Source organism: Colletotrichum aenigma (genome assembly GCF_013390185.1).
Source record: "Colletotrichum aenigma strain Cg56 chromosome Unknown KSG_Cg56_contig02, whole genome shotgun sequence".
Lineage (NCBI taxonomy): Eukaryota > Fungi > Ascomycota > Sordariomycetes > Glomerellales > Glomerellaceae > Colletotrichum > Colletotrichum aenigma.
Window position 1 is genome coordinate 1,459,634 of NW_023500908.1, and position 21,768 is coordinate 1,481,401.

The 21,768-nt window shown below is 53.3% G+C and overlaps 4 protein-coding genes across 4 annotated transcripts; 2 read left to right on the forward strand and 2 right to left on the reverse strand.

Annotated features, from left to right (window-relative positions):
* Positions 1–1,496: 1,496 nt before the first annotated feature.
* On the reverse strand, positions 1,497–2,063 carry CGCA056_v002417 (uncharacterized protein; the record flags this gene model as incomplete). The annotated part of the gene is made up of 1 exon (XM_037317675.1): positions 1,497–2,063. One exon carries the CDS (start codon positions 2,061–2,063, stop codon positions 1,497–1,499), a length of 567 nt encoding a protein of 188 aa, XP_037182425.1.
* Positions 2,064–3,242: 1,179 nt separating this feature from the next.
* CGCA056_v002418 (uncharacterized protein) lies at positions 3,243–4,224 on the forward strand (the record flags this gene model as incomplete). Its single annotated transcript, XM_037317676.1, has 2 exons — positions 3,243–3,496; positions 3,567–4,224. 2 exons carry the CDS (start codon positions 3,243–3,245, stop codon positions 4,222–4,224), a joined length of 912 nt encoding a protein of 303 aa, XP_037182432.1.
* Positions 4,225–4,734: 510 nt separating this feature from the next.
* Positions 4,735–7,227, reverse strand: isp4-3 (Sexual differentiation process protein isp4; the record flags this gene model as incomplete). The annotated part of the gene is made up of 3 exons (XM_037317677.1): positions 4,735–4,943; positions 4,996–6,913; positions 6,970–7,227. 3 exons carry the CDS (start codon positions 7,225–7,227, stop codon positions 4,735–4,737), a joined length of 2,385 nt encoding a protein of 794 aa, XP_037182433.1.
* Positions 7,228–13,973: 6,746 nt separating this feature from the next.
* CGCA056_v002420 (uncharacterized protein) lies at positions 13,974–14,535 on the forward strand (the record flags this gene model as incomplete). Its single annotated transcript, XM_037317678.1, has 2 exons — positions 13,974–14,144; positions 14,203–14,535. The coding sequence occupies 2 exons, from the start codon at positions 13,974–13,976 to the stop codon at positions 14,533–14,535; spliced, it is 504 nt and encodes a 167-aa protein (XP_037182933.1).
* Between the last annotated feature and the right edge of the window lie 7,233 nt (positions 14,536–21,768).

Genomic DNA, 21,768 nt, shown 5'->3' on the forward strand with positions numbered 1-21,768 from the left:
CGCTAACGCCTGGGATTGAATGGTGGACTGGGTGAATGGGGCCACGACATGGACTCAGGAGAGATTTCCGGGGGGACGACCGGGGCAGAGGTGAGGGGGCCGGAATCTGGAGCAACACATTCGGCTGACTAAACTCGACTGGGAGCCCAACTCCAAATCCCACCTGGGCCATCACCATCGCTTGGGGGCTACAGACATTAGAGTTCACCGGGATATGGCCTTCGCCCCCTGAGAGAGTTTCGGGGAGGGGAAACGCCCGAGGAGCAACTCTGTTTGTATTCAGTAACCGCTTGCTGTCACTAATCGTTTGACCAGTCATCTCAAACAAATCCTATCGTGAATAGAGTTGGCGTGATCCGCCTGCTGGTTCTAGAATTTCCGCGGTTGGTTGGTTTAATGATGACGAAGAGAAGTTGCGAGATTGAAACAGATGTTGCGCTAAGCCCTTGTGTTTAGAGGCGTTTCTGATGTGGAGTTGGTAAGCTTCATCAGCATGGATCCCGGATATCACATCCGCAAGACCAGAGTCTCCAAGCCCATGCCCACTGAGATTCAGGAGAAGCTGATAGTCTCTCAAAAACTCTTATTGAGACGATAAAGATGTTGTCTGGTATCATGGAGACTTCCCGAAGAAACGCCATCCCTCATTTCGTCTGATGACGGGAAAGTTGTGAAAGGACGATGCCAGCTGAAAGGACAACCGTAATGCAAAGCTTAAGCGTTCCACTAGGATCGCCAAACACGAGACGAGGCGGAAAAGTCCCAGTCTGGACAACGCATTCGTCCGAAGTGTGCGAAGACTTTAGACTCTGTTAAATAGTCAGTGTTCAAGTGTTTTCTCTGGTTGTAGCCACCTATCAGCATCGTCTCTGCTCCGTTTCTGTTGCGTTCACGACTCGCAACTCCACCGCTGGGTCCATGTGCGGCATTTTCCAGCAGCGTATCAACAACCAATAGGTCGGTTAGCTCAGTTGGTTAGAGCGTGGTACTAATATGTCATCTGACATGTTCAGTAATGCCAAGGCCGGGAGTTCAAGCCTCCCACTGATCATCCCTTTTTGCCCTCCCCTAGAAGGGTTGTAACGAAAAGGTTTTGCGTTGGAGAAGAGCTGGCTTTTTGGACCTGAGGGTGGCTGGCGGTGGGTGTGCGTGGTGCTGATAAGATAAGATAACTGACCCCACGTTCACAGAGTAGATGGCAATGAGTATCTCAGCCTGGACATCATACAAGCCACCGGGCCGTTTCAGTTTTGTGCGGATGCCAAATCCCACTCACTTGCAATGAATGGTCTTTGTGTCTGTTGGTTTGTTATTTTGGCAGGGAGCGCTCGCTCATGTTGTCCGCACGGCTGGAACGTGTCCTGCTGCCCGTTTCTGGCCTTCAGAGTTCGTGTAGTAATAGCGTCAATACATGCATCCAACCCCACCGCTTGGTAACTTTCAAGTTATTCTCAAGATGCAACGGCATACCGATTGTGAGTCAATCCGAATGATGGTTAATCAATATTTATCAGCATCGTATCAAGTCTCCCCTCAGTTCCCGCCGGCACACTCATCGACTCAACCCCCTTCCCCCTCAACTCCGGCTTCTCCAGGCACAACTTGGCCAACGACAGATAGAACGGCGAATCCGTCAGCACTGCCCCCTTCTTCCCGGGCGTGACGATCATATCCTCCGTCACCTTGAATCCCGTCTTCAGGCGCGCCGCAGCGATGGCGTCCTTCGTCTCGTCGTTGTCGATGCGCTCGACACGTACCGCCGACAGCTGGCTCAGCGGCATCCCCGCGCGCGCCCAAACCAGGGCCATGATCTCGCGCATCTTCAGGCGCGGCTTCGTATCGAGCTCTTTCCAGGCGTCTTTGATGGTGATTTGGCGTAGGAAGGTGTCGATTGTGAATTTGTCGACAACCATGCCGTTGCGGCGGACTTTCCACTCGGTGCCGGCGTTGTCGACGCCGTAGCCCATCTCTTCGAGCGCATCCTCGGGGGGCTCTTCTATCACAACACCGGAGGTGATGGATAGGAAGGCGAGGAAGGCGAGAAAGAGGTGGATAAGATTCATTTTGAAAGAGTGTGTTGGTGTTCTGAAAGAGTGTATAGGTGAGTGAGAATTAGGTGCGAAAGGGGTTCGACGAGGGCTTCAGCGCCGAATGATCAAGTTCGGGTGGAAAGTCCAAAGTGAGCATCATAGAGGGGGCGTCCCTAAGTCATAATCTTTCTTTTTTTTCCCCTTCTCTATTTCCCTATTTTAGCAACATATCCTGTCACCAACAGCCGAAATCTGTCTGCCCACCGGCATCTCTCATGATTTCTTGATGCAGTGTATTCAACAATGAGCACGGAATTACCGACGTGATGCCCAGACCAGCCATCCTTCATTTGAGTTATTCGCGTATGGCCAATCTGTCTCGTTGAAAGTGACAACGGATGCGCCCGAGGGTAAGGGTTCTCGTTGGCAGTGCAAAATGTGCGGAATACTCCTTGACGCGTCGAACTTGCCGAACTAATTATTTGGGGGGAAGCCTGGCCGTGGTTTGACCTGGGGGGTGGCCTGCGACCTGTCCGCAGCGATCAGACGACTCAAGGCCCGATCTATTAACAATTAAGGTTTGCAGCCGCTTTTCTTACAATCGGAACAATATTTCCAAGTTCGGCCAGACTCTTGCAAGGCAGTGATGTTACGTTTATGCGAGCCGAATCTCCTCCCGAATCCGAGGTACAGCAGTATTAGTCCTTATTTCCCACGTTATCAAGTACATACAACATGATCCCTGAATAGTTGTAAGTGGGATACCGGCCATATAAGTGCCTACGAGCGTCTAGGGTTATTGTGACGAATTGAAAATTCCGCCCCGGTCCCTACTTGATTTGGTGAGCTCACTTCTTTTAGAGCTGGTATGGAGGGTAACAAACCTCTAGCGACTGCACTGAATTATCCGGCTTCGCCTAGTGAGGCTATCAAAATTGGTTTTATCAAGGAGAAAAGGCTCCGTCGTAGAACCGTGGCCATGTGGAAGTCTACATCTTCGGTAATACCGCTCTGATTCAATCTTGATCGGCAGAAAACAACCGGCCAGGCTGTAGAATCGGCCACCTAGTTGCCTTCTCATAACTAACCTGTCCTCAAAACGCCCCCAATGACCACTTTCCAGCCGAATGTTTTCCTTCTTTGCGCCCCAGTCTCTCTTTACGTGTTTTGATTTCTCAGTCTTAGTGGTCGCTCTTTATGCCATTGGACAATATGCTTTTTTTCAACCTTCCACTCCTTCTGAGATATTGCCTCATCTTTTCAAACGGCGCATCGTCCCATCTACTACCGCGAGCGGGCGATGATCCTGGGGGACATCAATGGTTGGGTCATGACAAAGTCCCAGCCCTCACCCAGAACGCCTCCCCCGGCCTGGAAGGCCAGCTCGAACTTCGATTCAACCCCAGTCTCTACATCTCAGGAGGATGCGACATCTATCCCGCGGTCGACGCCAGTGGAAGTCTCGGGTAAGCAGAACCCTCTCGTATACTCCCCATCGTATCATCCCGGTTACCACCGACTAACATCCCCACCCAGCGCCGGCCTAAAGCCAACCGGCGGCGGACGAAGCGGCTGCGACAAAGGCGGCAACGGCCAGGTCTACGCCCGCCGCGGGACCAGCCAGGACCGCACCGGCATCATGTACAGCTACTACGTCCCCAAAGTGCGCTGGGGCAAGGGCAACGACGAGGGCCACCGCCACTACTGGGCCAGCATCGTCGTCTGGATCAACCGCTGGGGCTGCGACGCCGAGGACGTCCCGTCCGTCTGGCCCGTCGGGCTCTCCTTCACGGCGGACCACGCGACGTGGCAGACGGCCAGCGCGGGGGTGACGACCTACGAGGCGTCGGGCGTCGGGCTCGACACGCCGACGCGGCCGCGGATGCAGATCCACGATAATGCCATCACCCCGTTCGGGAACGGTGACGCGTCCAAGGCGTTTGGGCGCACGCTGGTGGGATGGGACTCGTTGCCGGCGGCGGCGCAGAAGGCGTTGGGGGATGTGAAGTACGAGCATACGGAGGTCCCGTTTATTGATGCCAATTTCCAGAAGTACATGGATGCGGCGTACCGCGAGAGCTTCTACGGAGGTCTGAAAGAAGATCAGGGTTGCGATGGTGGAGGGAAGACGCCTACGACGGAGGCACCGAGCTCGACGACTACGGCGCCTGCGATTGACGATCCGCTAAGGTGACGAAGATATAAGGCAAGCTGGAGTTGGGATCACTTGTTGTAAATAATGGGAACGGCCTTGTATGGAGCAAAGGGCGTCTGGTTGATACAATCAATTTATGGTATGGGATTTGGGAGAACAATGGTCTTGGGCGAGTAGGTGTAGAAACGAAACAATTGCAACGCCTCTCCCAATGACAAGAACTCGATGCCAGCATTCTGAGCTAAGCAAGCCGTCAACTACATACACTCGTCTGACAATCTTCCCCAATCACGAGAAATTAAGCCGATCCCCTCCGGGTAGGGTCTTTAGACTGCCCGTGATGTGGGGCCGTATATTCGGGCTACCTTAGTGCACCGGTCTGACTCAAGCATTCACGGGAAGCGGCGTTATGCATATTGATCATAAAGATTGAATTACGCTACAAGGACATTATGGTTCGCAATGATGATATCCTGTACCTGTCATCACCAGTAATTATATACGTTGAACGTTGCTCTTCTAATCCAACTGCGATACCGTCTCGCTGGTTTACCACGAAGAAGGTCCGATGAAGGAGCCATCGTCAGGAAGAATCTTCGTGACGGCAGCGCCGTCGGAATCCAGGTTGTTGAACGGCACAGAGTTACCCCACCAGTCAGGGAACTCGGTGTTTGACAGACCCAGAGCAAGGCCAGAGATGACGATGCAAAGGGCGGTACCAATGTCGAGAGCACCGGAGAGGGCGTAGTTGTAGCGAGCTGAGACAGGTTAGCCAAAGGAACCAGAAAGCGAGAAAAGAATAAGACTTACTCCACCAGCCGAAGAAGCGGCCACGGATCCACCAGTTGAAGATGAGACCGACAATGACCCACTGTCCCAACCACCAGGTGGTAGCGGGAGGGATCATACCGGCGGCGCCGAAGATGGCGGGGAAGAAGACGTAGCGCATGATGCTGCGGGGGTAGCGGCGCGCAATGAAGTACTGGACGACGGGGCAGACGAAGCCGATGAGCCAGAACCAGTTGACCCAGGAGTACAGCTGGCCGGCACCGAACATGCGTTTGGGGCCGATGACACCCCAGATGACACTGGCGTTGTAGAAAGTGCGGGCGTTGGGGCAGGTGAGACCCTGGGCCTGGGTGGAGGTGCAGACACCCTCGATGTTGCCACGGAGGAAGTTGTAGGAGGCGATTTGAACGAGGGACAGCCAGACGACAGCGAAGGACTGGGCGGCGAACATGGTGCGGGGGGGAATCTTCATGTAGTGGCCGACCTTCATGTCGGACACGTACTGCAGACCGTTGTAGCACAGCATGTAACCCCAGGACTTGAACAGCATCATGGCGACGGGGCGGCCGGGGGTCATGTAACCGACAATCATCTCGGTGACGACGTTGAGACCGGTCTGCTGGTTGGTGACGGCCTGGATGATGCCGACGGGCAGGATGAAGAAGGCGCCGATGAGAATGCAGATGATGTACGCCCACCAGGTCAGGTGGGTGTTCCAGACCTGGCACGCAATCATGCCGAAGGCGAAGCTGACGGCGAACATGGCCATGAACCACCACTCGGGAGCCTCCTTGTACTTGCGCATAAGCTTCAGGTGGACGTCGGCCTCCTCGTTCTTGGCGGAGCGGGTGCGGGCGATGATGTCACCGCCGTAGAAGAGGGCGACGTGGGTAAGAGTTGAGATCAGGCCAGCGAAACCCATGCCGTAGCTGAGGGAGAAGGCAGGGCCGAGAATGAGGGGGGAGTACTCCTTGTAGGCGGTCTCGTTGAAGGTGAAGTCAGGGGTGAGAATGAGACTGGTGTTGTAAGTCTGGGCGAAGTGGTCAAAGTTGGAGTTGGCGCTGATGGGAAGGTAGCGATAGAACTCAGGACCGCCCCAGGCAAGGCCAATGCAGCCGAGCATCATGATGATGATACCAATACCGACGTTGGCGATGGCGAAGGCAGGAGTCTGCAGGGGAGACAGCAGGAAACCGGAAATTGTGCTCCAGTCGAAGGAGATGGGGATGAGACCGAGACCGGTCTGGCCACCAAAGACCTGGTTGACGACGACGTTGTTGGGGGCAATCCAGCACACAAAGGTGAAGATCTGGAGGAACTGGGCAAACACCTCGGGGATCCACTCGTAGACGAAAGTACTGGCAGCCACAATGAGGAAGAACTTGTAGCGGCCAATCCTCCAGCCGTTGGTAAGGGCTGGGTCCGAGGACGAGTGGTCGTGGAGGGAGTTCATGACGGTGGTCGTGACGAGCGTCGCGGGCCAGACCATGGCGGCGGGCCAGACGAGGTAGCGGCGCAGGATACCGGCGATACCCAGACCCATGGCCTGGGTCGAGATGATGAGCAGGATCTGGAAGCCCCAGCCGAAAAACTGCTTGTAGAAGATCTCCTGGGCGAGGAGAATGTCGATGGCGTAACTGGCGGTGGCACCGGCGGCGGTCATCATGGTGATGACGGTGTGCTCCTTCATGTTGAAGGGACCGGGGTTGAGCTGGAGAGGAACACCGGCAATGTGCCATGTCTTGTCGGGGAAGACCTTGGCCCAGTAGACACCCGCGGGGTAACTGATCAGTTGCACAACGGTCTGGGTGATGATGATGGGGGAGCGACGGAGGCCGAGGAGAATGTTGCAGGCGGCGATGATGGTGCACATGATGGCGCCAATCACCCACGCGCGGATCGTGTTGATGGGCAGATCGGGGTCGTCGAAGGGTTGGACCTGCGCCAGTCAGTCTCATAGCTCACGATTTGGTTATTCCTAGGGATGAAGCATACCGAAGACCGGACCTCGGGGTAGGGAGAGTCCTCGTGGAGAGCCTCCTCGACGGCCTTCTCCTTCTCGTAGTCGCCGGTTGCCAAGGCCTCCTCGGCGACGTCGAGCTTGTCAATGTCCAAAAACGGATCCCACTTATGGATCTTCTTGAACTTCTTGAGCTCCGCGTCGGGGTTGACCTCGGCGTCGACACCGGTCGCGACGGCGTCGACCACGATGGGCCGCTCCGACACCTTGCCGCGCCACTTGCTGAAACCCATTGTCGTTTCTCTCACTGTTGGGCTTGGTGTTGTGGTGGGTGTCTTGAGTTAGGCCCTGAGTTCTAAGAGACAGAAACTCAAAGGGGGAGAGAGGGTTGAGGTTGTTGGCCGTGACAACTGGAGAGCCAAGAGCAAGAGACGTCCTTCGACGAGGGCGGCGCGTCAAGTTGTATTTAGATGCGCAGCTCATCTGCGGTCGCCTCGCCTCGCCCTTTCCACCACCACCACCACCACACCCCGTTGTCGACCTCCCATATCGGCGGTCGGTGGGCCGAGATACTGACCTGCCTAATGGAGTCGCACTGCGAAGCGGGCCAACCCCTGGCGGAGCATCGACCGATACGAAATGGCTAGATATTGCGGCCAAATGCGCCCGGAAGCTTGATTCAACTGGGCGCAACGCAGCGCGGGTGTTCGGTTGGGTAACTGGGTTGGCTTGACTACACAACCTTGACAGGCGCACTGACGTGCCCGATTAACGAAATCGCCCCCAGCTTGTGCCAATCGTTCGTCGCAAAAGGTCCCCTGGCTCGCTATCTCCCACAGATGGACAGATGGACATGCTTCGTCGCCACCATCTAGAAGGAGGGTGGGCGGTGGGTGGATGGAAAACGGTGACTTTGGACCTTGGGCGTGCCGAAAGAGGAGACAAACATGTCGATTGATAGGACACACCGGCATGAGGAGGCAGCGCACCACCCACGCTGCAGAGCTAGATGCCTCTAGTCCCGCGTTCGAGACAACCGCGAACGACCGACTTGCTGGAGACAGGCAGCATGGTATGTGGGAGGGTGGTGTTCTGGGGGTGGACTTTTGCTTCCGCGTTTCTCCACCCGCTGATAGGGATGGATCATGGGGGGATGCTTGCGCTGACTGGACGATATTATGAGAGGCACGATATCTGGTGCGACTCGAGCACAGTACCACTAGGTATCCTTCGGCTCTGGAAATGACATGACCAACACCCCGTTTTGATAGGCTATGTCGACTATAGAAGTGGCAGGTATGTGGCGCTCTAAGGGCGGAGCGGTTGGTCGGAAACCATGAGCGTAAATGATCCATCCCGCTGCCACAACCGCCCGCCGGCGCCCTCCGTTGTCGCTCCTCCAGGAACGGAATTCCCATCGCCATCAGCTCATTCCGGCGGACGTCGGCGGAGGTCAACAGAGGAACATTACGAAATAACTACGCCGTTGAGCCACCGAGAGCCGCCTGCTAGATCGATCGCCAAGGGGGCTGGGCGCCAAGCTGGAGAGGCAGACAATTCGGAGGACGAACCGGCACGGGATGGCGGCCAAGAAGCACCAAGCAGCAGACCAACACAGTTAAGCAATGCCCAAGACGGGTGGCCAAGAACACCAAGGTCGGGGGATAAACAGCTGGGCAACGCCCGCGATACGGTCAACGGCCGAGGGGGAGGAGGGGAGGAAATCGGGGAATGGCCGTTGGCGCCCCCAATTGGACGGCGAGTCTAGCTGCCGTCGCCACTCCCCGAACAAAAAGTCATGCAAAGGGACGCACGAGTGGATCTGCCGCGTGCAAAGGGACCTTGGGAACTATGGGGAACCAGGGAGCTCCCTGTCTAGCCTGGTTCCCTCCCAGGAGGCCAAGACTTTTTGCAGTTAATCATCCGAACAAACCCCTGCAAGGGCACGCGAGACGACGGCCACTCAGAGACCGCAAGACAGGGACGTCTGGTCGACCGTTCAGGAAGGAAGCCGGAAGGGACGGCAGAAGAGCCACCCACGAGAATCCGCGGAGGGAGACACACCAATCAGCTCGGTGGAATGTCATCGCGGCTGTCAGGTTAATGACACAAGACCGACCAACCGGTTCAAAAAGTTCCTTCGCTTCCTCCGCAAAGAGGATCAGAGACCCAATCTGCGCCCTTTTGCCCTCTTGCAGACATGAACAAACGTCCCTCTAAGCTGGTAGCCGCGCCCTGCCTGACTGGTTTGACTGGATCATGCCTGCGAGCTGGACCCGAGCTGCTGGAGAGGGATGGTTCGTCCGACGCTTTCGATTGGAACTTCCTGTTGGGTGCATCGGCCTTCCATGCAATCAAAAGGTCCCTGGCGTGATTGTTGGCGATGGCGAAGGCAAAACACACGCAAACATGCCGCTAGTTGTGTTTGCTGGTGAGAATGGAAGATGTAATTCACTTTTGCCTGCCGACGGCCCAGCAAATCATGTTGCCACTGACTCGGGCGTCAACCTCGGCATCTTTCTCGTCGCAGTGAGACCATTGAACGCCTCCGACCGAGGACCTGCTCTTTCGAGCAAACTGTGTCTAATGACAACTGTACGTAAACAGCCTGCATCACCAACAGGCTGGGTGTGTTCCCCAGTGTTGAGATTTAAGGTTATCGATGCCATTTCGAAAAAAACGGATTCTTGTACGTAAATCTCCTGTCATTTCCCCAGGTCTCCGCTGGACCGGCTGGGACGGCGTCGAGCACGGTGTCGCGCCTGCACACATCGTACGGCGTGCGTGTCCCGAGTAACGGCCCATGGGGAAATTGGACCAGATGAGCTTGTTCAGGCGACCTGCCGCTATTCCGCGTGGGATAATCCAACTTTCCGCAACTTTGCAAGCGAGTTACATTGCAGAAAGATCAATCATGGGGGCCCCGGGAGCTGGATAGTCGTCTTCTCCCATAATTCTTACAAAAATGGCAGCTGAGATGGAGAACGGCTTTGATGTGGCCCCATCCATGATATCCGGTCTCCGAGGACTTGCTCCCAGCATCACCGATGATCGCGGGGTGGGCGAGCCCGGCGGGATCCAGCCCGGTGCAGCTTCAGCGCTGCGCCTCGGACCAGAGTGACATCCCTTCCAGCCATGCGGGCTAGCCCTGCCGCGGAACAGCTGCATACAAGGTGGTGCAGAATCATGGATATTTCGGAATCACGACCTGTGTCTATCGATAAAGAACGTCCGCCTAATTGGCCTGCTGAAGTCTGGATGGAGACCGAACGGTCCCAGAGATACGAGCTGTGGCCACCTCGACACCACCTCGACGGTTCCCGGCCCCCCGTCTTGCTTCCGTAATCTTGGGTATCTGGAGTCTCAATGCATGATGCAGGCGGGGACCCTGTCCTCGGTTGGAAGTCGTACCGACGCCAGAATAATTCGGTGACAATCTGCGGGGAGCTGGAAGCTTGTTTTTTTTTTTTGCCCTTTTGGCAATGAGGTGGCGTTGGTCTCGTGGAATGGGGTTCGGACGAATAGGAGGCTCGGTTTTGATAATGTTTGGCGTTGATCAGAGACATGTCAAGTTTGTCAGATTGCCACACGGTTACGGCGGCTGCCCGCCTTGTCTTGTTGGTTCTGTGATCGTTGATGCCTTTTGCGATTGTCCGGCTCACGCCCGGGTTACATTCACTTGCCTATTCGGGTTCAACGAGACTACTGAATGAAGGATTTGATGTGTTCCTTCGGCTGAGTTGTCTTGTACCTGGATAAGCGTGGTGTGTTGTTACGTGTCACCGATGATTGTGTACTCTGATCGGGTGTCTTAGGGGACTGTCGTGATTCAGCAGCCACTGCCCTCCCTCACCTTACTGAGCGTTGATCAGTGGCCACCATCGGCGGCGGCGATTTTGTCATGGGGAACTCAGCGAATTCCCACATATGCAATGAGAGCGGATCACTGATGCCTAGTGTTGGAAGTGCTCCTTCCGAAAGGCCGACGTCGAGCCAACTGCTTCATTATGAACACCTTGATGAGACTTTCATCATCAAGGCATACGAACTTCCTAATGCGTGAGTGAGCTTATTCATGTCTAAGTGCCATGATGACACACCTGATGCGGCAAACCTGTGTCAGCTCGCCTCGCGGAAGGCTTCCTTCAAGAACAAAAGACAACCGCGCATTTGAATAGCCTCTTATCTTGGCAAATGATCTGATCTGATGTCAGTCTTGGAGCTCGCTGACCAACCGGTCGTCTAATGCAGCGGAGTTGGCTGCAAGAAGGCATGACGGCAGGATCAGAATGAATGAAGTCCAGCTAAGACTTATGTCTCTAGGAGCGGCCACTGGCACCGTCGTAGAGAGGTTATCGCTAGAACTTTAGGAAATCAGATCTTGAGCTGCGGTAGACGTACGTTGTATTTCGTCGGTTCCAAGGTAGTGATCACTGGTCGCTTCCCGTTGACCGAGTGGACTCAGACTCGTCTCACCAATCCGACTCCTAAGCCTTCAGACAGAGTTGGTCGAGCGTTCATCAATCGCAGAGAACACTCCTAATTGGTTGAAGTTACCTTCTTGCGTCGGGCGTCACCTCTTGCAGTGTATTCTTACTCTGCGGTAAAAGTTGAGCGATTCGAAGCAATATATGAGAATCCAAGCTCACCCATAATATTAGATATACATCAAATTATAACTCCTCGCAGATGTGTAGCATGATCATACACCTGCAGAATGGTGCAGCACGATTCATCCACAGACTCTCACGTAAGACAATGCGAGATCCGATCACCTCGGCCGATTAGCTCGGTGCCTTGCACCGCCGCCGTGGCTGACATGTGCTCTTCCGATCTCCGGGATCCGGCGGGTCACTGCCGAACATCGCCCCACCGCTTGAACTCTCGCATCGCATGCACCAAAACGGAAGTCCCTGCGGAAGTCGCCGTGGCCCGGAACGAGACGGGGGTAGTTGGACCCTGCGATGGTTCTGAAAAGTTCCAGAGCAATTGACGTTTTGCCTTTTGTTTCGCAGGCCAATGCTGGTCGCTAGAATGATTGAGTTGCGCAGAAGAAACTATGACACAATGAGCCTGTTGAAGCATCCAGTAGGAATGAGTGACGATGAATAACCACATCACCAATATTATTGCCATCGACAACAGAACAGTTTATGTAAAGGAATCTCATGGTCTAAGTAGTCAACTATCTCGAATAAACTGACAACAAGGCGCGGTTGACTTTGCTGGGTAGTTTTCTTTCTCTTGTCAATAGTGAGTGGTGTATAGTTGCTTGCAAGTGCAACAGGGGAACCATAATATGCTCAAAAGACTCAAGAGACGGCTCAGAGAGTTTAGATGAAGGTGTGCTGGTCACTACGTCTTGCGTATCTTAGGGCAAAGTCTCAACAGTTGAGTCCATGGGCGACTAACCAGAATGGTGCCCCAGAATTCAATATTTGCATCCTTTGAGTCATCAGCTAGTTGGTTGGTTGTCTAGCTGAGTTGACATTCATGTGGAGAAATTGTTACAATGTACACAACGTTGTTGACATCAAATCTCAATGGCCTATTGACCATCTTGAGCTCCACCAGAACAATCCAACTGGGCTCGCAAGCTAGAAACATCTTGATCGTTGATGATAACGATCAAACCGTTATAGTCAACTGTCGCATTTGAAGGAGTTTCTTCAATCACTATGATCATAATTATTTTCAACTTACTGACTTCCCACGTAGTCTCCGCCATGACTTGCGATTATCTTAAGATTCCAGATATCTTCAATACATTCATTCAATTAATGATCAGAATCTATAGAGACGTAAAGATGAAATCGACATCCAGAAACTACTTGTCTACGGGCCTGAAATTGGTGGCTTTCTATCCAAATTGTTCGTTGTTGATCTCCCAAGTCAAAACAGTTGCTTCCGAGCAACAGCGGGGCTGACGGGTAAAGTTGAATTTCCTTTCTGGGAACAGTTGAACTACCGGGCAGATGATGCACGAGTGTGGCAATGGCATAATGCTAAAACTCAAGGATTCCTGTTATATGTGTTGCTGTGTTGTTCAATTCGGAATTTGAATTTCTGTTTAAGAATAGATCAACTCACCGTCGGTAAACATGTGTAAGTGCGAATGCGAATTGTTGAGGCTGGTGCCGCGCAGCCACGTGAAGCAGCACCGCCAGGCCGAGGCAGTAAAACCGTGGTTACAGAGAAGAAACGTATCCGCCCCGCCCCAGCCAAGGAAACTATCCGAGCAAGAACAGTAGCTCAACAATGCCCGCCAAAACAAACAATGCTAGGCACTTGCCAGGGAAGGAGGGTTTCTCTCTTTCAGCTTCCCCAGCATTAGCGGGGTAACGCTTTGTATGGGGATCATTTCCAATAACTGTAAACAACTAATGATGCGATCGTGCGCGATGGCACCGATGCATATCGACCGCCGGCCGAGTGGTCGGCGAATCCATGCCCTGCGCCTTCCCTGTCAGAAATGCACATCACAGTTGTTGTGCATGATTATGTTCGGGAAGGTTGTCTCTATTCTCGAAGCTGCTCTGGGTGATCATTGGCACGTAACCTGTTTTTCGGGTCCCATCTCGAATTGGCTTTTCTTTCAGAAACCGAAGGGCTGGACCCCTTTGAGCACCAGCACCCAGGCAGTGGAGGCTGCTCTGCGGACGATTTGCTGTGGAGGATCGCTGGGCGGCCTCCGCATTGTTTCATGTTTCGTGGCCGGACCCTGGCCTCAGCTCCGCGAAGTGCCGGGCGCCTGAAGCTGCGGCTCTGGGAACACGTCATAGCTCAGGGCTACCCCAGACTTGGGTCGTTCATGCTCTAGGGGACAGCTTTGTGTTTGGCGGCCAAGTGGTGTAAGTCATCCGAGGCATCAGACAGCATGTGAATCACGATGTTTTGTTTTCTCGAATGATAAAAGGGGCTTCGACACCACGATTGATTAAGAGTGTGAATCATCATCATCACGCAGTCTACACAATAACATCGAGTTAAACACTATTCAACCAATCACACACACCAAATACCACACCAATCCATCATAATGTCTTTCGCCGATATCTCCAAGAGCTTGAGTGACATTGAGCGCAAGGTCACGAAGTCCAACAAGATCATCGCAAAGGGCGCCGACTTGAACTATAAGGATGCCATCAAGCTGGGCACCAAGTCCAACTCGATTTGCAACACTATCAAGAAGGGCATTAAGGATTACGGAGTAAGTTCCCATTGAACCATACCCCACTATGTGAGACGCGCTCCTTACATCTGAACAGAGCTTCAACCCTACCGACGATGAGGCCAAGAAGCTCCTCAACCAGATGAGCACCGTCGTGGATCTGACCGAGACCCAACTGAACTCCATGGTCGCCAACCAGGCCCAGTTTGACAAGCTCAAGGTTGGTGGCTTGGTGAAGAAGAACGTCGAGAAGACGGAGGTGGCCAGCAAGGAGCTGTCTCAGGTCATGGTTTCCAAGGCCCCGGCCGACATCAAGGGCGAGGCTGAGGCCCTGGAGAAGAGACGTGCCGCTGCTTTCGGCAAGGCGACGGCGGCCTTTGCTGGTGCCACGGGCGGTGAGGACGAGCAGCTCGGCGATGACTCCGACTAGGCGATTGGAAAGGGTAGATCGCCTGTATGAGCAGAATAGCGAAATACATATTGTCAAGTCAATTTCGATTCTAAAAGATGCATGTGAAAATTTCTGTAGTGCGAGAGTTAATACAAAGTTAGTTCTTGCATGGATTGATTGAGACAGATTTGACAGGTCAAACGGACGTATACTGGATCAGACGAGGGCTGCAGGATGGTAACTTATCTACGAGCGAATTACCAAGCTACTGAAGGCAGGTTGATTTAGCTGACTAGAGTGATCATGTATGAAGCAAAGATTCGTCCGGGATTTCCACCCGGAAACGGGGTCTGTGGGGGCCGGGCCGAGCCGGCTGAGTGTGGTGGTCCGAAATGACTAGGGATAATGTCCACTGACTCATTTCAAGCCGAGGCTAGATAAAGTCTTGGGCTACCTACTCCCCTAACCCTATGAACATAAGATATGGTTGTGTGGATGTCAAAGTAATTGAAGTCGTTTGAAAAACAATTGATGTGGTAAAGACTGACGCTAACTTCATCCTCTAATTGTAATAGCTCTTACATGTGGGCCCCCTTACGTGCATCACCATCAGCCATCTCATTATAAATCGTATCTTCCCTAACGGACGTTGACCATGCCTAACGTGTTCCAACGCCTCCGAAAACTAGTTCCATTTTACGAGAAAATGAACATCGCTATAGCTTCGCCAACTTTGTCCAATATCTCAGAAGGATCCTGGTCGTGCATACTCTTCAGAGTCTCGGATCCGAGGATTTCTGCTAGCTTGAGACGAAAACTCATGGTATTTGGTTTGGTTCTATCGTATGGGGTACTTCCGGAATCGCGCGGTATGTTGATTATTTGAAAGTGGTCATTTGAAGCCTGTCTTTGCGTGAGTATGTGTGTCATCTGTATTTACGCTGGCAACGGAGTCTAACAAGAGAAACGTGCTGGGCAAAACTTTATTTCTTAGAAACAAATTTGCAAAGGTGGGGAACTCTGAAAGAAGAATTGGTGGACTGCTTTTGTTTTTCTTAGTGAATGCAGTGAGAAAAATTGGAAGAAGCTCCAAGGGTGTATGGGCTGACTTAAATGTCACATCGTAAGTCTTTGAATATGACTACTGCAAAAAGCTGAGCATTAGTTGGGATGCAAGGCAGACTAACTAACCACCAATTCAGTACGCTAGAGCTTTTGTGGGTGATCTAGGCCATTTGGCGAGGCTCTCAGCGACGGTCACCGGGGGGGGGGGGGGGGGGGGGGGACTGTCACTGGGGCTTAGCCGCACACTTCATGGCACAATTCAAGCAATTTGCTACAGGAAAGAAGACATCATCTAGGCATAGCCTTCGGCAGGTGTATTTTCCGCTGATAATTTGTGAAAGAAAAACTTTTCTATGGTTGGTAGAGGTCTTGGCAGTGTGGTGAGCGTACGTTGTGCAACCCCAGCCAGCTCCCTCTGTGGCGATTCCGACAACTCCGGCTTACATATTTCTAAAGGACTACGTACAGATTGTTCGAGTGATACATCATGCCACGTAACTTCGGGGCTCGGCCACGGTCGTCGCATTGCTCCCAACCAAAATGAAAGGCAAGTCATCTTGATGTTGAGTTGGTCTCGTCAGACGGCCAGTCCAAAGGAGGCGGAAGGTAAGTGCATTCAGAAAGATTGCCGAGAGTGCAGACTTAGAATCGCAATGAGGTGGCAAAATTCCCGTACAGACGGTCTCAAATATTGCGTAAGACTGAAGAGAGCTTTGTGCTCGGAGGTGTATTTTGAAACGCGAAGGCTTGTGAAAACCAATCAATCTAAGGGTGACATGGTGAAAAGAGATGTAGGTGAATACTCCAGTTGTCTATTCCATATTTTTGGAACAGTAAACCGCGTTCTTTTCAACACGTAGATCAGTATTTCCTCACCAAAGCTGTCATATTTCTGCACCCTTCTCTTACTTGGAAATGCCCCATCACCGGTCACAATGTCAATCAGCTGTGGCGAATCCCTTCGCAAAGGTGCGTGATTGGTTACTAATTTAAGTATTTCTTATATCGCCATTAGCTACCTACACGGGCACTTCCCTCCTACATACAATCCCGCCGGCACCCACTGTTAGTGCCGTGCTGGGTCTGCAACCTGAACACTAACACCACCAAATCAACCCCCTAACAACCGGAACCCTCGCCCGCGATGGCCTCACAGCCGGCCGCGGGCCCCTCGCAGGCCCCTAGGGGCCTCTCATCCTCTATGCATAGTCTCCCCCAGACCCCTCCCCCCCCTACCTCCCTACCTCCACGACCGAGGGGCCTCACGCCCCCCCCTATCCGGCCCTTGGGAAGGGGGCCACGATCGGCCACCGCCGCCCTCCAGCAGGCTCGAGAGGGTCAAGCCCTCCGAGATGAGGCCCTGGACCTCCTCGCCAGAGGCCTAGATGCCCTCATTGGGACGGCCCCAGCACGACTGAAGGCTACAGCCCAGGGCCTCATCGATACCTTTACCCGGTTTGCAACCGCAGAAATCTCTGGACCCACCCCTGGCCCCGGCAGTGGAAAAACGTATGCCCAGGCAGCTAGTAGCTCTACCGCTAGCGGCCCCGGCCCCAGCCCCAGCTCCAGCCCCAGGTTGAACCCAGCAGCAGGCCGGCGGGCCACCAGCCGCACACGCCAGCCTAAGCAGACCCAGGACCTCCGCCTACTAGTTCGGCTCCCTGCAGAACACATCCCTACCTCCAGAACCCTAGCCCCTCACTCAGTTAAGATGGTGGTAACAAAAGAGCTTAACTTACAGCCGCAAGACCTAGTTGAGGTCCGCCATACTGCTACAGGCTTCTCACTTCAGCCCCAGAACAAGGAGATCCAAGCTTTACTTCTCCAGAGAGCCCCTGAGATCAAAAGCTGCCTTACAGCTGAGAAGGTTGAGGTGCCCACTAAGTGGCATCAGTATATCGTCCCATTCTGCCCCCTCTACTTTACTAGCCTCGATGGTAGTAAGGTTGGCATAGAATCTGAAATAGAGGAAGAGGTCTTCCTAAAGACAAAGCAAAGACTTATCTCCTGGCGCCCAACCCGGGATAGCCCTGATCTAGCTACAGCTACGCAAAGCCTGGTTATCGCCCTCCCTCAATGGGTTAAGGAAGGCTTCCGCCTGTTTGGACAGTCAGGTCCTGCTCGTCTGCTCCCCCCAAGGAAGCATATCCCTAAACGACACTCTCCTGGCTGCCAAGGCTTTCACTCAAACCGCTACTGCACCCGGAAACCCCTCTGCGAGAACTGTAGCAAACCCTTAGATACTCATAAGGCTGGGATCTGCTTAGTTAGGCCTAAGTGTGCTAACTGTCATGGGCCCTTCCCAGCAAGCCATGCAGACTGCCCAGCTAGGCCCCTACTGGTTAACAGAAACCTTACTATTCCAAGCCGGAAAGAACTGCGAGGGATCCAGAAGGTTGGAGAGAAGGCGTCAAACGACCTTCTAGCAAACCAGGCTAGCTCCCTAGGAAGCAGCACACAGCAAGCTGAGGCTAGGCTAAGCGCTACTTCTAAGCGCCCTCGACCCCTCACACCTACGCAAGACTCAATTATTGTTGCAGATACTGCTAGTATAGCTGGGAGCAGCAGTATGGATGAGGATGAGGCTGAAGACTCTGAAACCCTCCCCCCCCTAACTAACCGCCCTATCCATCCACTCCCAAGCAGCAGCAGGAGCCAGAGGGTAGCCCAGAAGCCTGACTATAACGTTGTTAATGCCTACACCCACCTCGACCTCGACTCAGAGCTATAGGCTCAGGCCAGATACCCCACAGGTACTACGAGTTGCCCAGTGTAATGTGGGGAAGAGGAGCCCGGCCCATACAGCTCTCTTAGAGCTCTGCTGGGCAGATCAGATCGACATAGTTTTGGTCCAGGAACCCTGGATAGGCTATAGAGATAAGATGCAGATTAATACACACCCAGGCTTTAACTCCTATGTACCAGTTGACTTCTGGAACAACAGAGACACAAGGCCTAGGGTTATGACCTACACACGCAAAGGTCTAAGGCTGCAAATACAGCAACAAAGACCTACCCAATCAAGAGATATCTTATGGGTGAAAGCTGGCGACCTCACTATTATGAACATATATAGGCCGCCAGATGAGCCTATAAACCAAGCAACCAGCCTCCTTCTAGATTATCAACCGCCAGAGAGAGCCCTTATCGCTGGGGACCTTAATGCCCGCCACTCCTCTTGGGAACCTGGGTCCCCTAGCCGGAATCGAGGAGACGATATTGCAGAATGGGCGGAAGGCTACAATCTTCTGTTTATTGGGGAGTTTGGGGCCCCTACCCATACCCACGGGCATACCCTCGACCTAACCCTCTCAAATATTCCCTTTACTGAGGCTTATATCAGCCCACACCTACACCCAGGGGCTGACCACGAAGCCATCACAACAACTATCCCTATGAGTAGGGCCCAGGAACAGGGACGCCAGGATAACCAGCTCTCAGTCCCGGAGTCAGCCCTACCACGGCTGATCGACCTAGTAAAGGCTGGGGCTACAGCCTTACCTACTCTAGGGGAACTGCCCAGCCCAGCAGAGCTGGACACCCTAGCTGCCCAACTGGTCAGCCTCTTCCATACAGCTATTCAAGCTGTAGGCAAGAGACGGACTAATCAGGGTAGGGGAGCCCCCTGGTGGACAGAAGAATGCTCAGTAGCCCACCAAGCTGCTATTAAGGCTAGGCGCCAACAGGCCCAAGAACCTGGGCTGGTCATACCTCCCCCTATCCTAGAGGAGCAAAAAGTCTTCCTAACAACTGTGAGAAGGGCGAAACGCACCTACTGGACTGCTAAGATCGAAGAGGCTAAGACAGACCAAGACCTATATAAAATTATAGGCTGGCGGAAGTCTAGCCTAGCAGTTAAAGCTCCGCCTCTGATAGTGGAAGGACAGACGATCAGCAATACCCACGATAAAGCCCAAGCCTTGCGAAAGGCTCTACTAGAGCGATTTAGTGCTACAGACGACCTATCTGGGAACCCTTTTAGTACCCCAGTGGTTGTAAGTCGTATTATACCCTGGCAGAATACAGTTAGCATAGAGGAAGTACGCCAGGCTACTCTGACAAAAGCTACAACCCCTGGGACTGATAGGATTACTACAAAGTTGCTACAATGCACCTGGGGATTAGTAGCCAAGCCTATACAACAGCTCTTCCAGGCCTGCGTTCAAGTAGGCTATTTTCCTAGACCCTTCCGCAATGCGGAAATTATCATGACCCAGAAGCCAGGGAAAACAGATTTCTCTAAGACTGGGTCTTGGCGCCCAATATCCCTGCTGTCCTGCTTAGGCAAAGGCTTAGAGCGGCTGATAGCAAAGAGGATGGCCTACCTTACTATCCTAGAAGGGGTTGCCAGCCCACAGCAGGTTGGAGCCCTACCAGGGAGGGCTGCAGTCGACCTGACAACCTGTCTAACCCATGAGATTGAGAGGGCTCTAGATACAGGGCTTACTGCGACGCTAGCAACAATGGACGTCAAGGGGGCGTTTGATTCCGTCTTACGAAACCGACTTATTGTCAGGCTACGACAGCAGGGCTGGCCTAGTAGCCTGATCAGACTGATCTACACCTTCACCTCTAGCCGAACAGCCTGCGTCAGGCTAGAGGATACTACTACAGAGGACTTCCCTCTATCCTGTGGACTACCGCAAGGCTCTCCACTATCCCCTATCCTCTTCCTGCTCTATATAGCTGATATCCTAGCTGATGATCGGAAGCTACGGTTTGGCTATGCAGATGATATAGGCTTAGTAGCTACTAGCCCCTCGCTAGAAGAGAACGCTACAGCCCTAGGCCAGGAGATCAGTAGTATCCTCAGCTGGGGAACAGAAAATAAAGTCGCCTTTGACCCAGCTAAGTGTGAGGCAATCCACTTCAGCAGAAAACATCAACAGACAACAGACCTACCAGATATCCAAGCCAGAGGCCTAACTATCAAGGCCTCAATAAAGCCTATAAGATGGTTAGGGGTCTGGTTTGATAGGAGACTCACCTTCCAACACCATGTAGGAATAAAAGTAGCAGCAGCAAAGAAGGTAGCCTATTTCCTACAGCACCTTACAAACACAAAAGGGGGGCTCCCAGCAGCTGCAGTTCGAAAAGCAGCTATTGCTTGCGCCCTCCCAATAGCCCTATATGGAGCTGAGACCTGGTATGCAGGCTTGACCAGACCAGCCCTGAACAGCAGCACCAGTATAGTCGGCACAGGACAGAAGGGTTTAGCCTGTAGAGTCGGAAGAGTTATTACAGCAGCAGCAAGGGCTATCCTACCTGTCTGGAGGACCACACCAACCAGTGCCCTCATCCGAGATGCTGGCCTACCAACAGCAGAGGTGGCCCTTGAGGCAGCGCGACTACGCTTCGCTACACGCCTACAGAAGGTTGACCAACAACATCCCTTGGTCCCAAGGCTTCTACAGCCAGGGCGGCAGCAGACCAGGCTCCAAAGAACAGCTGGCCTCTTACCTAGGTGCCCAAGGCCAGCACTCCTACAGCCGCAATACCCCCTAGGGTCTCACCACCCTATAGTCACACAGACGAAGGAAGCAGCAGCAAGGATCTTCCAGGCCTGGCTTAAGACTGTGCCAGATAAGCATACTATTATCTACTCAGACGGCTCTAAGGCCCCTGATGGCGCTACAGGGTTTGGCTTTGTTATATATCGTAAGAACAAACGTATAGCCCAGGGCTGCGGCCGCCTCAGCTTAGCAGAAGTGTTTGATGGGGAGGCTGAGGGGGCGAGGGCAGGGCTCCGACGGGCCCTCCTTACCTCCCAGGGCCAGCCTATATATATCTGTATCGATAATACCAGCGTTATCCAGGGGATCCGAGGCAGGGTCCCAGACTCCTCACAAGCGGCCTTCCTTGAGATCTAAGAGGCAGCTAGGACGTATGACATACGAACCTATTGGTCCCCAGGGCATGAAGGCATCAAAGGGAACGAGGAAGCAGACAGCCTAGCCAAGGAGGGCACAACCATGCCAGCCCCTAGGGGCCAACTAGCCACCCTGTCAGGGATCAAACGGCTAGCTAGAGAACGTATATGCCGCCAGTATAGAAAATGGTGGAAGCAAGATGCAACACCCCGCTATACCCAACTAGGGCTTAAGGCTTCCCTTGCCTGCCCCCCTGAACTAGCCCTGCCACGGGCTATACTCCATCATCTCCTAGCAGCCCGGTCAGGCCATGGAGACTTCGAACAATACCATCAAC